General features: G+C 43.9%; 2 protein-coding genes across 2 annotated transcripts in view; one reads left to right on the forward strand and one right to left on the reverse strand.

The window, feature by feature from the left end:
- Positions 1–2,164, reverse strand: part of LNX2 (ligand of numb-protein X 2) — a 59,324-nt gene extending 57,160 nt beyond the window's left edge. Inside the window, exon 1 of the mRNA XM_082784436.1 lies at positions 1,963–2,164. The gene's annotated coding sequence lies outside the window, so the exon portion shown is untranslated. The remainder of the gene's footprint in view (positions 1–1,962) is intronic.
- A 62-nt stretch (positions 2,165–2,226) lies between these two features.
- Positions 2,227–17,322, forward strand: POLR1D (RNA polymerase I and III subunit D). The gene is made up of 3 exons (XM_082753668.1): positions 2,227–2,353; positions 10,032–10,106; positions 15,941–17,322. The coding sequence occupies exons 1-3, from the start codon at positions 2,319–2,321 to the stop codon at positions 16,224–16,226; spliced, it is 396 nt and encodes a 131-aa protein (XP_082609794.1). The 5' UTR covers positions 2,227–2,318; the 3' UTR covers positions 16,227–17,322.
- Positions 17,323–17,538: the final 216 nt, after the last annotated feature.

Below are 17,538 nucleotides of genomic sequence, written 5' to 3' on the forward strand. Positions count from 1 at the left end.
ATCTAATCTGTAATCAGCTTCCTCTGGTGCCTTTTACACCAGGGAGCATTTTATCACTGCATGAATGCTGTTTTCTTACTAGTTATGGCCCTTAATATCCCATAGCTCTTTAAACAAGCAGCATCTTGCTGATTTATGACATTAATTTATATTAAACCGATGTCTAATACACATCATATGCTTACCCATTTCCCTTCTGAAGTGATATTGTTGGTATTGCCTCTCCTTCACAGATGCTTTCACATATATTAAGACATCTTTTAAGAGTATAGAAAAAAATGGGAGTAAAAAAGGGGTGTATTTCAAAGTGTTTTCAAGCAGACAGTTATTACTAGAAGATAACAAACTTCTGCTGTTTTTTAGTGATTCAGGCCCATAAATATGTACTGATGTCGAGGTTCAAAGGCCATTTAGCACTGGTAAAGCCTTATGACACAGAAGTTTTACTGAGGTCATGAAGGCTTCCACGAGAGCAGATGCCAAACACTGGCAAAAGCTGCCTTCAGTAGGCGTGTTTTTTAAATTAACAACTCTCTCTCTCGAGAGCTAAACTTTTCCACGCAGTCACCTGCTCGCATTCCTCTTGCAAAGACTCATCTTTAAATTGCAGCTTCTTTCATTATTTATTTATTTTTCAGGGAAGGTTTGAGTCCTGTCTTGGGAAATGGAGTTGGTTTTGCCAATCGTAGATGTGAGTCCAAGGCCATGGGTTATCTCTCGTGAAGTCAGTAACCAGAGTTAGTGAGTAAGAATAGGTACAGGTGGGATTTCATTATAGAAAACCCTCATTTAAAACCATGCATTTTATTTGTGTTTATTCAGAGATTCCAGTTTTAATAACTCAAGCACTTAAAACCATGACATGTCGTACGTTTTTCCTTGAAAACAACATCAAAACCCTAACTGGGCACAACGGCATTCCTCCCAACTCCCTGAATCTGAGGTTAATCATCTCGTACAGCACTGTCATCGGGAAACAGCGGGTTCCTCCCTCAATAAACCCATCATGCTAGGAAAGTAAATGCAAGAAGGACCCCATCAGGTCTCCTGGCCCTAGAAAGTAAGCTTGTATACCTTGTTTCCACTCGGAGGAAATTTGTTTTAATAAAGCCGTGGCAGCATATGGTCGTAGCAGGCTGATTTTCCAGGCGGTGGGGCCACTAACTGGAACCATCTGATGTTTCCCCCTAAGCCTCCTTGATCTGCTGCTGGATTGCAGCTTAGAATAAAGCACCGCGGAGCCAAGAGGAATTGGGGAGAGGAATGATAATAATAATAAAAAAATATATGTAATTCAGATTGTTTAAGAGAGCCTAGCTCTGAACGATTTCCCTTTTGAACCAAAGCTCGGACACGTCTACGATTTGGGATTTATTTCCAGAGACCATCAGCCGTACCCCACAGCCACGCCGTAACAACCACTTTTACTTTGCAGGCGCGGGTTGGAAAACAAGCCCGGGCTGTCGTGTAATTAAAAAAGGAATTAAACGAAGCTCAGAAGTACTTAATAGTGGATTTCGGCAGAGGTAAACAGCCGGTGCCACGCATGGGGAGCGCGGTGGGAGAAGTCACAGGGGACAGGCGCGTTTGGCACTCCCGCAGCAATTGTTCCCTCGCCTCGCTGGCTGAATATTGAAGGCGAGACGAGCACATTTCGAGCACGCCGCCTGCAAGTTGCCAAGAGGCCGGGTTTTGGGGCTCCCCGACCGCATTTCCAGCAGCTGAAAGCCGAGAAACGGGGGGCAAAGCCGGTGCCGGGGCGGGCTGGAGGAGCCGCCAGCGACCCGGCACGGCACCAAGCCCCGCTCCGCCGCACCTCCCCTCTCTTATCCTCCAGCAGCCGAGCTCAGGAGTCCCCGAGCTGCTTTAGGACACCCCAAATTTCCCCCCCCCCCAAAAAAAAAACACCGCACTTGTTGCCTCCCCGGCTAGGCCCGGCGGCGGGGCAGCCAAGTTACTCACCGGCGGCGGCTCCTCCTGCCCGTGCCCCCGCTCCGCAGGGCGAGGGGCGAGCCCCGGGGGGGTGCTGAGGGGACCCAGCCCGCTGCCTTCACCCCTTTTTTTTCTCGCTGCACTCCCGGGGCGGTGAGGGGGGAGCCGAGGTCAGGCGGAGGAGGAGCCGCAGCCCTCCCGCAGCCGCCGGCGGCCCCCGGCGGGGAGTGGCGGTGGCGGTGGCGGCGGTGGCGGCCCCGGCTCGCACCGCCCCGGCTCCTCCTTCTCCTCCGGGGTCCTCGGCGCCGGCCTCCGCCCCGCTCCGCCCCGATACAGCTTGGCTGAGGCCGGGGCATGGCGCCCGGCTTGCTCTGAGAGCAGCCGCCATGGAGGAGGAGGAGGAGGACCCGGAGCTGGAGAGGTGAGGGAGGAGGAGGAGGAGGAGGAGGAGGAGGGGGGGGGCAGCGCCGAGATGGCGGCCGGGCTCCCCCGGGGGGGGGGGGGGGGCTCGCCTCAGCCCGGGGCCCGGCGCCCGGCGCTGCCGAGGCCTCGTCCCTGGTCTACTAAAAACTTAAACTTTTCACAAATTCCCATCTTGCTGGGGTAACGTGGTTCATTTTGCGATCCGTACTGAATGTGGTGTCCCCAGGTAAACACTTTTGGGGTCAAAACCAAAAAGCGCATTTCTGTGCTTGAATGTTTGCTTGCAGCAGGCCTCGCGGGCTTTGGCTTTAGGATTAGACTTCAGGTGCTTCTGTTACAGGTTTTGGGGGGTAATATTTCCATTATATCTGTTGTACAGGCTGCATTTTGTGTGCGTGTGCCGGCTGGTTTGTGGTGGAGCACGCTTCTGTAGCACTGAAGGGATAAGTAGAGGCTCGCTGAACTGCGCCCATGGTCCCGTCCCCTAACTTTTAAGAAAATATATCAGAGGGTGGTTAGACAAAGCCACTTGTTTCTGCTTGTATCTAGCACGTATATTGAGATGGGATAAACGTGGCACCACTGGGGTAGTAAAAAGGATAGAAAGCGCAAAGCTTTCTAAGAGGCCTTTAATTCTTGGTAAGCCACTTCGGCTCTCCGATAATCAGTTAAATTATTAAAGCTTCTTGCTATATATGCACGGATGCTATTTTTGTTAGTGCCATTCCCAACCTGCGCCTTTTTCATTCACAGCCTGTTGACTCTCTGCCATTTCTCCCTCCGTGCTGTCTGCCCCTGGCTGCTGTTGGCATCCTGGGGATTTGGGTGCTCAGGCAGCCCCCCGGGGTGCAGCAGGCTGCTCCAGAGTCCTCTGCTGCTGCTCTCCTTTCCAGGAACCAGATCTGAAGTTTTGTCCTGCCACGTAGCTTCAAGATGATTCAGGACTCGCCATTCCTTTTCCCTGGCAGTGTGGTAGAAAATGAGGATGAAACTTCACAACTTAGGGAGTGACACACGGTAGGGTTTAGCTGTCCTGTATCTTCAATCTGTGCTACTGTGCCGTAAGAGTTGAGGTGGCTCCATGCTCACCATATAACCCGTGTAGTGTACCAGATGACTATCACTTTCTGTCCTGGTTCTGCCTACCATCAGATAGTTCCTTTTTCATACCCTCAGCATTCACAACTCCTTTTTGCTACTAGCACCCTGACTTCAATTCATGCTACATGCGTTTAGATGTCGTGCTTGGGTACTTATTGCTCTAAAATGTTTCTCCAGGCAGTCTTCAATAGTCAGGAGTATACCTTTCTTTATCCTGTGGCTGGCAGACATTACTGCATCTCCCTATGCAGAGTCTTTTTTGCCCATTACAATAATTTCTGCATGGTCTCCATGTCCTTATCTCAACTCTTGACCCCTTTGCATCGTATTTTCTCCCCATTCCTCTTTGAGGAGGGGAATAAGAGAGCAGTTGTGGTGGAGCTCGGCCACCCACCTGAGTAAAACCACCACACCATACTCTTGGGTCAGTAGCACAGCAGTGCTAGCTAGGTTTCATAATTTGTCGGCATTTTATTTTTTTTTTTTTATTTTATAAATTTCATAATTTATAATATGGCTTTAGTCTAAAAAAAAATGGCACTTCTGTTCTGTAGCCACAGTGTTAACTTTGCTTTATTGTTTCAAAATGTTTTTCTTTGGTGTATTTTCAGTAGTCTGTATGTGGACTTCTTATTTAATCTATGGAGGGGAGTGGTGGAAGTGTAACTGTTTTTGTGCGTGCTTTTTTGGGTGTGAATTTTGTGTCTCAGCATTCCAAACAGTGATGTGCTAGGAGAAACCAGTTGTCCTACTTTTTTTTTTTTTTTTTTTTTTGCGATCATCTAAGGAGAGGTGTTTTCAGCCTACTTGCTCTATCCTGTCCTTACTGCCGGGTTTCCCTGCTATTATTGCATCTGACTCATGCTTGATCTTGTGTTTGGTGCTTTCTTCACTTTAATAGGGGTGGTAGTCACTGCTGAAGGTGAATACTGACTTGGAAGTTACCGTGAGACTGTTGCATGCTATGGATTTAAATACTCAAAAAACCTAAGGCCAAGTTGGATGGGGCTTTGGGCAACTTGGCCTAGTGGGAGGTGGCCCTGCCCATGGCAGGAGGTTGAAATGCGATGGTCTTTAAGGTCCTTTCCAACCCAAAACCATTCTGTGATTCTAAAAAACTGAAATATCACGAGTGTCTAAAATATTCTTATTTGCTACGTTTTCCTGAGTTATTTCCTCTCCTCCATCTCTCCCAATAACCTTTGTTGGAAGCATGAACTGGCATTTTTCCCGTAAACTTGCTGGTACATCAGTGAATATCTCGAACATAAGGGTGAATTCTTAGCTACCCAAAGAAAATTCTAGGGTGAACTCTGTGTTAATATATAATTAAAGCTGTTGGTAAGATATATGATCCAGGAGGAAGGGAATTACAAATCATCTCCTAGGAACTGTTTACTTGGTTTCCCATGCAAGGATGTGTACTTGGTTTCCTATGCAATTTCTATTAAATATCTGCACTTTTTTATGTTCCCCTTCCTAAATTGTCTTTGCGCTCGGTGTCTCATGTTTCTAGCACGTCTCCTTTATATTCTCAGAGAAATTTTGTGTTTTACCATGTATCCACATTCTTCCGTAATCAGTTTTATCTCATCAGCTATAAATATTTCGCAACCTTAAATATCATGCTTTATTAGAATTGCCTACCAAGCTTGCTTGGAGCATCATTTACTTAGAAATAAGCATTTTCTAAGGAGATACTATACTAAATTCCAAGGAAAGCTATTGCTTGGTGTTGTAACGAGAAGCCTTTTGCTGAAAATTGATAGCCTAATATTTTACAGCACAGATGTCCCAGTTACACTTCTTAACAAGTAGGCTTTGCCCCTTGGAGGAATTAAATGAGAGCTCTAACTATTCTTACTATTGGCTTTTAAAATCTAGGTGTCGGAATTGTGTTTGTCGTTCTTTCCCATCTTAATGGGAAAAAGTCGTCTGCAAGCTAAAATCGTAGTTTGAGCTGAGTGGTATCCTCACTGCTCGAGCTGTTGAGAAAATCAGCGCAGAAGTGTCCTGGAAATAGCACTTTGGGGACTGACAGCCAGAATATTTAAGAAGTGAGACTCCTGATCCACAAAAGACGTGAGCATTAACGTGCCTGCTATGGAGTGCCTTTCCTCTGAACACACGTTAAGAAGTTTGTGGCATATTTGTGCCTTCTTTATTCTTCCTTCTTTATTCTTGCTTGCAGTATTCTGGCTTAAGCTTTTCTTTTGACATCCCTTTTCATCAAATTTCCTACTAAGTGTGCAAAGATGGGACAAAGCAGCTCCTAGGAGTTGATTGCAAATAGCACTCCTCTATTTTAGGAGGCAATATCTTCAGACCTTTGTCTGATTGCAGGTCTTGATATTATTTGGATGTAACCAGCACTCCAACATCCGCTTCTATTGCGTGGTCAAATATACAGAAGTCAGCATAAAACCACGTTGAGAAAATAAGTTTTTTTTTAAGAAAACTGCTCATTTTTCCTGGGCTGGCAGCTAGGTGTCAGGACCCGGAGCCTCAGGAGGTAGGTTTCGGTGCTCAGGGGTTTGGGGGATGGTGCCTTCCTGCTCGTTGCTGTGTGCATTTCAGTAGCTGATTGCATGCTATGAAGCAAGTCCTGTAGCTCTATTGCCATCCCAGTTCTCACTGGGATTGGGATCTTTAATGAGATGATGGCATGGGCGGAGGTGCAGGGCTTGGTAGGTATGAGCTAAAAGCTCCTGGGCACACCCACGAAGGAGCTCAGAGGGACAAAGGCAGGTGGGGGAGCCCAGATAATGACCGGGGCTGATCCAGGCCCACCCTGCGGCCATCAGCCCACCAGGGACACCTCTCCCCAGGCCCTGAGGATCTCAGGGGCACCACAAGAGGCAGGAACCCAGGGTAAGGACCAGGAATGACCAGCACCTCCGGGCCCCTCCCTGGGTGCTCAGCATCCCGCTGTCACACCCCTCAGGATGACTCAGTGCTGAGCCACCACCAGGAGGGACCTCGGGGTGCTCCTGCTGGGGGTGTGGGGCACCCCAGGAGATGCAGGGGAAGGAGCATTTGGAGATTGCACAACGCCCATTATGGGATGTTTAGGGGAGGAACCACAGGCAGGGAAAGGGCTGGATGTAGGTGATTTGGGGAGGAGCAAAAGTGGGAAAACAGGAGTCAGGGGATGGAAAGGGCTGGGCACCTGCAAACAGGCTGCTGGTGGGGACGTGCTTGTCTGGCCGTGCCCCATGCCTGCTCAGCACAGGCTGTCCTATTTCTTGTTACATTCCTTTCAAATTTTTTCTTGTCTGGCCTCTATTTTGCATTTGTTCTTTCAGAAAAATGATAAAGTCCTGTCCCTGAACGAAGAAGGGAAAACAGATACGGTTTTTGCCCAACATCAGAGCCTTTAACATTCTCCCATTCTTTGGGCCCAGGCACTTGTGATGCGAGTTGTTAGGGTTATGAAATGTGACTTTTGCCTGTAACCTTGGAATATGGAGGAAGAAATCTCATCCCACAGAAATGTAAATAATTCTTGGACCATACTAATGGAGATAAAAAATATATGTATGTATATACACATATCTTCATGCTACTGTATTTTGTTTTTTAGCAGAGCCTGATTGCTCGGAAGGGATTGCCACGGCCAGTTTTAAGTGGTGCTTGCTCTCCTTGCCATGAAAGATGCCAGAATGATGACAGTGCTCTCAAATGTGCCCCTGCCCTTAATTTTCATTCCTGTTTTCCCTCCGCTTGGGTTTTTCTCATGTGAAAGTTGTGTGTTGTGTTCCCTTTGCTTATGTTGCTCTTCTTGGATCTGAATCAGGCGGCTGCAGGAATGTTTGAGTTGTAACCGAGCTGTACAAATGAAGACAGCGAGGAATGCTGAGTCCCAGGAGGCCTTTAAAAGCAAATGTGACCCCGTTTGCATAGCTTTTAAGATTTTGACTGACTTGTGCAGCGAATGTAAGTTCAGCCAGTGGAAATGCGTTGTTTCAGAGATTATCTGAGCAGTTTTTCCCCTTTGTCTGTGCAAGTCCAGAGGGCTTTGTACAGATGCAGTGATTAGTAGTAATGTTAAAAGACCATTATCAGGAAACAACTGCTGATAAGAAAGGAGGATTTGGGCTTGCTAAGGTGGATGCCAAGTCAGCCTGCTCTGTGATACAAACATTGCAAAAATAACGTCTCAAATAACTTAAGAATTATAAGCCATAAAGTTATAGAACTGATGTCACCATATTAATTTATTCTGATGGTTCCCGTAAAGTTGAACTGTAGCTGTTTAAAATGTTTTCCTAGTGTTTTATGGCTCAAATCTTTTGGTTTATGATTTCGTTTATAAAATAGTGACAGATATAGCGGCTTTTAATCTGACTGCTTTACAGATCTCTTACAGCAGAATCAGAAAGTCTGGTAACCATCGTAGAAAAAGCTAGGTGGATTATTTTTTTTTCCTCCTCTTTCCTGCCTTTTGTCTGGTATTTCTGTTTGAAGGCTCAGGAGAAGTTTTCAAAAGGCTGCGTGCTCCTGCCGTGCCCACTGCTACCTGAACTAGTTTGTAAATTTTGGGTCTGGATAGTAAAATATTGCCTTGATTTCTCCAAGACCCGTGTAGGTAACATCTCCCACGTTCCAGTGACAGAGCCTGTGTTTCTGGCACTTGTTGGGGAATTGCTGTGCCACATATCCCACTGCCTGGGGAGGCAGCAGTACCTGGCTGGGTTGATAAAGCAGTACTTAGCATGCAGGTAACTCTTAACAAATGAAAGCTTACCTGTGCAAATGCTCAATTTTGTGAATGACTGGAGATGTAAAATGTCCTGGCATAGGGATGAATGCTTAAAAAAGGAATTGAAGTATCCCAAGCACAGCTGAGATCATAGTAATAACCTCAGAGACACTTCTGAAAGGAACCTTAAACCGATGTGCCATTAGATTAGAGAATGGAGAAATAATGATAACATTTTAGTGCATTTCTCTTCTGTTGTTTCTGTGGATGCTTTCTTTTTTCAAAGCCCTTCAAATGCAAACTATCAAAGAAGTTACAATCTGTGAGCATTTGCACATCTGCCTGGCATAGATTTCACTTCTTCTGGCTGGAATGGTTTCCCCCTGAAACCAAGGGATATATACACAGAATATTCTCGTGTTAAGACCATTAACTGGAGAGGGTTAGATCTTGACTGACAGATGTAAGCTGCTGGGTAACAGCATAAAGTTTTCTCATTAGCTACTGACAGAAATTCTGTACTGTTCGTGTTCATGCCCTGCTACACAAGTGTAGTGACTGCAATTAAAGCTAAGACCTCTGGTGTTTTCTGTGCAGATGTAGAAATGGTAATAAATGACTGCTGGTTGTTTAGAGCCCAGCATTATCTCCTTAGGTCTTCACGTGGCCCTGCTATGTAAACTGCTTGCTTTTCTTCTGCTTCTTCCATTAAATGATGAGCCTTGGCTTCTCTAGTCTCAATGTTGGCTTGACACCAGGATCAATACTCAGTTGTTGTTTTTTGTAATCTTGTGGCACAGCAGCAAAACCCTGCTATGCTAATAACACCGTGACACGATGGGATGCGACTTCCTTTCAGGTTGAAAGCTGTTGCCTGCTACCTTTCTGCATTATCAAGATGCTGGCAGTCCTGCTCACGGAGCCTGAACACCAGTAGCCCTCGTGGCACATCACAGCTGGGAGAGCAAAGCGACGCGTGCCCCCCTCCGTCACCCCCTGCTTTCCATTCCCTGAGCCTTCAATCTTACCCATGTCGGTGTTAACGCTGAGCTTCGTGTCCTGGGTTTAGAGCCAGGTGCAGAGCTTCCCTTTTCTGTCTTGTAATTCCTGTTGCTTGACGTGTATAGTTGCTTACAGTTAACTAACCTAATTGTCAGCTTCCGCGTTCAATTCCTATAATAAATGGCTCCCATTATCTGCTTATTGGTTTTCCCATTAACTTCAACCACATACTGTAGAGGAGTTATTAAAGTTTTACTTGAGATTGAAATTAATGTCTAAAGAGAACTGAAAGACCAACATTGTAGGAATTACCTACAATTTACATAATTTACTCTCTGACTTTTTAAGTGAGCACAGTTATTTAATTGCTTTCATGTGAGTGTGGCTGTTTTTGTTTTTTACAGAAGATCCTGGTAATGTAGTCATTTTGAACGACAGTGCTTCGTAACCACAGAGATGAGCTCCTTTCTTCCCCTGTTAAACCAAAGCTAGGGCAGTTTAACTACTGGTGGATGCAGTGGTAGAAGTTCTGTCAACTGACTGCTTGGTAGTTTACTACTGTTGTTGGGCTGTGCTCAGAATAGATCTGCTGTGGCTGAAGGACTTCAGGAAGAACCTAAATGATAGCAAGGGAGAGCATTCCCCAAAAGCACAGGGATTGTGCTTTTCAGTGTAGTGTACCAGTTTTGCAGACTTTATTTCTACTCTCCAATGAAAATTAGTATCACAATTTTGTTGTATTTGCAACATTTCCTCTTTATTCCCTGTAATTAATTAAGCAATTGGTTCTCCGCGTTATTTATTTAAGTGCATAAAGTGGCAAGTTCTTGTTTTCCTCAAGTGCTAACTTTTTTCCTCTTCTCATGTTTAGGAAGGCTGTGGAAGAGTTGCTTAAAGAAGCAAAACGTGGGAGAACCAGAGCTGAAACAATGGGAGCGATGGGTTGGTAAGTTGTGCCAAGAGGAAATGAATTCTACGACCAATGCCAAAGTAAATTTCTGTCACCCATTTAATGGGTGACAGAAGTCTTTGCATTTTAACTTGCGTTGTGTTTAAATAATTTGTCTTCATCCAGGTATTAATTTGTCTGGGCAAAAATTTAACTCCAGATAAGAAAGAAGTTGAAGAGAATTCTGCCTGCATAAAATTGCTTGACCAAATGTGTAGAAGGCAAAGCAATTGGAGAACTAACATGCTGAGTAGAGTCGTTCATCTCACAATTATGTATATGACTGATAAGAAGCATCCCAAAACCAAGGATGTTCACACAAGTAGTGCACCAATTCATTCTGTTAAACTCATTTGTAGATAAGGTCTGGCTTCTTTCACCAGCAGTATTACAAGATAAGCCTGTGCTCTTTATGAAGTTCTCAGCTGATTTCTCAGTTATGTTTGTTTTAGTAGCTCTGAAGAGATGAAATTGGTGTCTTGCTTTAAAAAGTTAATCTTTTATATTTTTTAAGCAAGACTTGAGGGGTCTTTTTGTGTATATTTTACCCAGTATTTCTGCTAGGGATACAATTTATACCCTTTATGTGAAAATAATTAAATTGGTTTAATCTCCTAGAGTGCTTACAGCTGTACTGATGCAGCATGCCTTTTCTCTGCAAGCCTTGCAAAATGGCCAGGTAAACCAATGCAGATAATCAGCATCATGAAGTGTTGTGTGTGACCTCTTACTGAGCATTTGCAAGGTAATTCCAGGTGTGGAAACCAAAAATTTCTGCTGGAAGATACCCAGGTGTCCCTGTGCAACTTCTCTGCCACTTGTGCAGTCTGCAATACTTTCCAGGAGCACGTATGGGTTTCTGCTCCCAGCTATTTTTTATTCCCTGTCTGTGCAGGAGCAGTGGTCCCACTCAGCTGGCTGTGATGGGATAAAGATGTAGAAGAAGAGATGGTCGAGAAGGCTTCAGGAAGAGAAAGTTGGTTGACATGGGGATTTGGAAAAGTGATATTATGAACTGAGACTGTTGAAGTAAGGATCCTTTTAACTGCAGAGGAACATGAGAATAGCTGTACTGGCTCAAAGGTGGGATCCATCCAACTCTGTCTCTGTCAGGGGGCAATAGCCTAGGAAGCGGAGTAAGAAGAGTACAAGGAAATAACCTTACTTACTCAAACTACAAGTACAGAATCATAGAATGGTTTGGATTGGAAGGGATCTGGAAGACTGTCTAGTTCCATCCCCCTGCCATGTGCAGGGACACCTCCCACCACACCAGGTTGCCCAAAGCCCCATCCAGCCTGGCCTTGAGCACCTCCAGGGATGGGGCATCCACAGCTTCTCTGGGCAACATAGATTCCAACCTCTCAGAGCAGGGTGAAGGTAAAAGGTGCAGGTTACACTTCTGTGGGTGTAAGCAGAAGGTAAGGGATCCCCAGCCATTTACTACAGCTCCTTCTTCTGTGTGACTTCTGTGGTGCCGTGACAATTTATGGCTGATTTATTTTGCCACCAGAGATCATCACCTACTTGACTAAAGCACGGTTTTAACAGGTAAAACTGAAAGCCTCCGTTGTTTGCCAAACTCAGAATGCTTACAGGTGTGTTTTATGAGGACTTGTTGTGGGATCTCCTCAACCCTTTGTCAGAGGAGGGCTGGGGAGGAGAGATGCAAAAACCCTGGAAAAGTACTATAAGGCCATCAATCCTGTATTGGCTTTAGGTAGAGAAAGTAACTTGACCTGTGAAAAGTGATTTGTTTTGACATCTTTCTTTGGATCTTTCTTTGGGTGAGGAGAGGCAGAGGCTGCTACTGCTCATACTTCGCAGATTCCAGTTTGTGTTGCTCTCCAGCAGCAGTTGATGCTGCAAAATATGTCTGGAGTCAGTGGTATTTGACAGGAATTAGTTAATAAAGGGAGGTGTGTGGGAAGGTGTCATTCACAGGGAGCTATATTGTGCGTGCCATAACAAAGAGTGGAGTCTCCTGGTGGGTGTTGATGGCAGCAAAACCTTCTCCAGCAAACCTCTGAACACTGTTCTGGGACTACTTTCAGGTTCATGCCACTGCTCCGTTGTTTTCCAGAGTGATTAATTCTCCATAGCTCAAGTGCACAGCTTGAAGAAGTTCCCCACGCATCCCTGCCTAGCTTTTTGCAGTCCTGTCTCATGGGATGGATAGTCAGCTGCTCTTTGGGCTTGTACTGCAAACACAAACATCGCAGGGCTGACAGTCATGTACCAGGTGGTCATCCTTCACCCCTTGGTCTCCAACACAGAGATTCAGACTTGAAATACAGAACAGTGTTGGTGGTATTTATTTTTTTTTCCAGTTTGGCAATGTTTTTGCCACTGTCACATTATCTTACAAGCTTGCTGTGGACGGCACGGGTAGATGCTGCGACCAGGTAGCAAGTGAGCTAGGGCTGAACTGAACATAGTCTTTTCTGCTTTACTTTAAAAGCTTACCCAAAATAAGCTATGGAAAACAGCATATTTTAGGACGGTTTGTTCAGCTCTGCGTTGTCAGAGCAGATGAAGTTGCAAACAACAGATAAATGTTAGAAGCATTAAATTACTCGTAGTCCTATTTCTTTCAAAGCACTCCTAAAATTGCTCTCATGCCTGTAGATGGTTTTTTGTTCAATACCGAACCTGCTGGTCAGAAGCACTGCAGAATGTGAAATGAGGAGGGTGAGGCAGAAAGCCTTGAGAGCATGGGAGCTGCGATACGCTGTGTTGTGTCTCGTCTTTGCATGGATGTTGCATCGCTAGGCAGGCACTGCAGTGTGATTCCGCTTCATCTTTTTCCTGTGGATGTCAGGAGCAGGAGGAAGGAGGTACAGAGACTGCAAAGTGAGTATGGTAAAGCAGAGTGATCACAGCACAGGTTTCCATGCATTGCTGTGCCAGCCGCTCACTTGGCAAAACAACCTCTAGCTGCTTTTTGTGCCTTCAGCCGTTATTCTGCTAAATACCCTGTTTTCCGTGGCAGTTTGGAAGTGCTGGAAATGTACTTGTAAGTAGTAAACCGTTTCCTGGAAAGATCTGATATGCTCTGCGTGCCGAGGCTGACAGTGCCAGCCCTGTGTGACATGCTCAAAGACTGTGGTTCGTGGCTCTGTTCACCAGTGTCTTCGCAGTGTCAGTGAGTTCTTCTGATAAAAAGCCTTAATGTGCACTGCTGTGCTGAAATGCAGTGCCAAACCTGGTGGCAGGCATTGCTGGAGAGTAAAAGGGCTGACATTTTAAGTCCACTTCTGTGCAGCACAAGTGGGATTAAGCGTTGATTTGTGTGTGCAAGAATGGTTTCTGTTTATTTTTCTTGCTCAAATTGGAGAGTTGGCATTTCATCATTAGACAGCAGAGAAACTTCGGGGTAGGGGGCTGTGTTTGGAGGAAGAAGGGGTTCTACATGGAAAAATAGCTTTTTAGATTGTCCAAACATGCAAAACAAAGAGAATTATTACACTGAATGAAAAAGTTGCTCCAAAACTGGAGTCAGTTTTGTAAGCTAGATTGCTTCAGAGCTGCAGGTAGGCTGCTTTCTTTGGCCGTGCCTGCAGTTCTGCTTCAGGCACACTTGATTTGGAAATGGTAATGCTCTCCTAACATGTCTTCTGAAAACAAACAAGGCATTTGCACTCTGTCGTGTGGAACTGTTCACTGGTTTGCAGATTGTGATCCACCTTGCAGACTGAGCTTTTTTTGCAGTTTTTCAGAATTCACATTGAGGGCACAGCTGTTGGTGAACAATCTCAGGATCCATCTCAGGATCAGACCTACAGCAAGCCAAAGGCTTGCCTTCAGGGAAGTGAGCTATAGAAGTATCCTAAGTTTTTCTCGCCACTGGAAAGGCTGAAAAAGGCATCAATGAATTAATAATACAGTTTGCTTTGAATCCTCACAGCTCCAGATATGCCACATACACATGAAAACATTATGAATTTGTGCGTGTGCACATGTAATGTAGCGGGTATGCCATACATCTCATTTCCCTTCAAGACTGAAAGGCAGAATTTGCTTTGCTGAAGTCTGAAGTCAATAAAACCAAGGACTGACGTTTCTCTTCGGTGCTGTGACTTATTGCTGCTCCCTGAAAACCCGGGGGCTCGCTTTTATTGCTGTGTGATAGTGAATTAATGACGTCTCTTAGCTGACTCTGAAGCCCTGCATTTCTCATCAGTTTTCATTCTCAGTATAGCTCAGGCAGCGCTCGTAGTGCCAAAAAGAAATAAATACTTCAGCAAGGTGGATTTATTTAGGGCAGATTGTCTCATTCTGGTGCTATATATATAAGTGCTTAATCAATACATTAGCTTTTAAGAAAAAGCAAGAGGAAGAATACGAACGTAAAATAGTTTGTACCTGGATCCATCCTAGGGAAAGTTGGGCTCCTTGCTTGGAAGTGTTGAGGTACAACAGCGTAATGCTGGCCTATGACATACAGAGGGCTTAAATGGTGGCTGTTTTGTGTTGTCTCGAGTGCAGCCTGTGCCATGGCATTTTCATTGCCACGTTCATAGCTGGTGTAGCTTGAAATGGAAACCCTATTCTACTGACAAATGTTAGCTGTGCACTTTCACTCAGAAATAGAGCTAATGCATGAGTGCCTCCCTAGTTTACAAAAAAACATCTGTACAGAACATCTACTTTTTTAAATTTGATTTTTTTTTAACCTGGGTTTGAGTAAAACACTGTAGATTTATATGCAGGAAGTTTACAAACAGTAATTATGCTATAGAAATATCAAGAAATACATAGCAGAAATAAAACAGTGTGTCTGCTTAGTGTATGTTTCTAAAATGACTAACTTCTTGGAGGATTTATAACAAGAACAATTATCACTAATGCTTAATAAGTAGATCTGAAGTAAATTCCATGTACAGTTCAATGTCATGAAGTATGCTATTTTCTTCTTTTTCTGCTTAGTCTGGTTATTCAGAGGTACTGTGATCTCCAACATCTCTGCTTTTTTTGAGCAATCCCTTAGGTCCTATACTAGCAGGCAAACTCAGTAGCTCCTACAATAAACGAAGTTTTCGGAATGTTTTTGGCTTACTGAAGGAATGTATTCAAACTTCTGTTATTTTCATTCCATTCCCTAAGAGATGATAAATTGGGAGTAACTAGTACAACTGGTAACAACAGGATAAATGTAACACGCTGTAATTGTTTACTAAGAGGAGCTGATAAATTACATGCAAAAGCATTAAGCTGCAAGAGGGGAAAGTCAGAAACAACAAAAAAGTTTAATCAAGTATCCTTTCTATTAAAGAAAAAGGGTTTTATTTGGTGGTTGCTAAACATAGGTTAAAATTGGTATGCCTCCTTTGATTTATTACTACAGTTGTTTGGGTTCTTCATGCAAGTGTATCCTTTACTTTATGAGTATCTCAGTTCATTAAATAATCTATTATGGTCAGCACTGTGGTCATGTTCACCATTCTCATATGACTCAGAATGTGTTATTAAATATTTGATTCCTGAATAGCAAAGTTAAGCACCGACAAACTTAAAATATATCGTCACTTTACACAGAGTGAGTTAACCATGAGTCTCGCCTTATCTGCTTCTCCCTGCATGCTGCCTTGTGAAAATCACGCGAACTTTCACTCCGTTAAAGTAAAATAATTTTTATCCTATAAGGAGTAAGATAAAAGGAGAATGAAGACAACCTTGAGCATATCTTTCTGTACTGAGAGTTTACACTAGGTGGCATGCAAGGAAAGCCAAAAACACAAAACTGTCTTAAAATTATTGAAGTTAAACTCTCACATTTCTTTCAGGATGTTTTTATCCCGTATTTTGATTACTCTTAAATGTCTTTACAGGTTGAAATGTCCTCTTGCTGGTGCAAATAAAAGATTTCTTATTAATACCATCAAAAACACGTTACCATCTCAAAAAGAACAAGACCAAGAACGTGAGCAAAGGGAAGTCAGTAAGGAGCCGGAGCCAAACAAAAGCAGGAAAGAAGAAAAACCAAAGAAACGCAGAATTCATCCATACACACCCAGCTTTCAGTCCAGAAGGAGAGTCAGCTACTCTCCTCCTAGGCACCGAAACAGGAACCAGCACACAAAGGATAAGTATGAAAAGCAATCTAGCAAACGATGAGGAGAGATGGGTATGTGCTGTTACTAGCCAAGAAATGTCATTAGACATCAGACTGCAGGGACGTTAGTTTTTTTCCAGAACGAGATGCTGTTCAGAATTGATTTTTGAACCGAGTTGCTTGTGTGAGAAGTAGCTAGAGGTAGTTTTATAAAACGTTTCTTCGGGACCTTTAAGAGAAGAGCAAAGTGCAGCATAAATCTTTCAGTTGTCTGAGAACAGACATTCCCTTCCCGTTGCTCCTTTCCTCACTCCCCTTCTGACTAAGCTTAGGGTCTTGGTAATGGAGTGTGATACGTGCGTCACTGTCCAATACAACTTCTTTAGTCATGTCACCCTTTTGGAAATAAATTTAACTTAAGCAGAAGTCTATTTATTGTGTAAAGTTGGCAGAACTTATTTTTGCTGCTTAACCAATGAAGAAGTTTTGCTTGTTTGGGTTAGTTTAGTTTTACAGGATCTGGAAGAAGGGAAGACTGGTCAATGCACATCTATTTTGTATAGCATGTAAGAGTTTGGTTTCTTTAGTATAAAAAGAACAAATTTAAAATGGGCTATGCTGGTTTTACTTTTCAGGAGGAGCTACCAGGAAATACCAACTTTGCGTGTAGTATATTCACAATTTTGTCACAGATAACATTAAACGTTACCCCTAAGAAGCCATAACTGCAATAATTGTCTCTGTTTAGACTTCCCTCTGTAAGGAACTAGTTTGAACAGTCTGTTGTCATGGTGCTTTCAAAACAATCCTTGAAGACAATTATCATGTTTTTGTCCACTGCTATGAAGTTTCCAAGTAAACGTGTAATACTAGAAATGCAGCGGAGATACTTAAACACAATCAAATGCTCACTTCCCAAACCTATGTGACGATTTTGTAGCGGTACACTTCTTAAACGTGTGACCTCGAGCACATATAATCCACATCAGCATACTCTGTCCTTTTTTTTTCTGTTTATGTTATGATAACAAACTTCTGTGTGAAATATTTTGTATTTCGGTGTTCTCAGAAGTGACTGTTTTGAATGTAGGTTTCAGTTTTTACGTGTGTTGACAATAAAATCTGAAATGTTCATTAAAAGTGTTTTGTGGTTTTTGTTTTTGTTTTGCTTTTAATGGGTTTCTTATCTGAATCGTGTCTCTGTCGTCTAACAGAAAAGGAGGAGCACTTCATGGTCCTTCAATGCTGTGTCAGGGCAAGAGTGCCACCTATAGGCACAGCTCTACCTCGTCTTGCTATACTTACCTGTCGTCTCTCGTGGGAACATCGTGTGAGCTAGGAGATGTGGAGACCAAAGTGGAGATTGCTGTGACT

This window comes from Aythya marila, assembly GCF_965140915.1.
Source record: "Aythya marila genome assembly, chromosome: 1".
Taxonomy (NCBI): Eukaryota; Metazoa; Chordata; class Aves; order Anseriformes; family Anatidae; genus Aythya; species Aythya marila.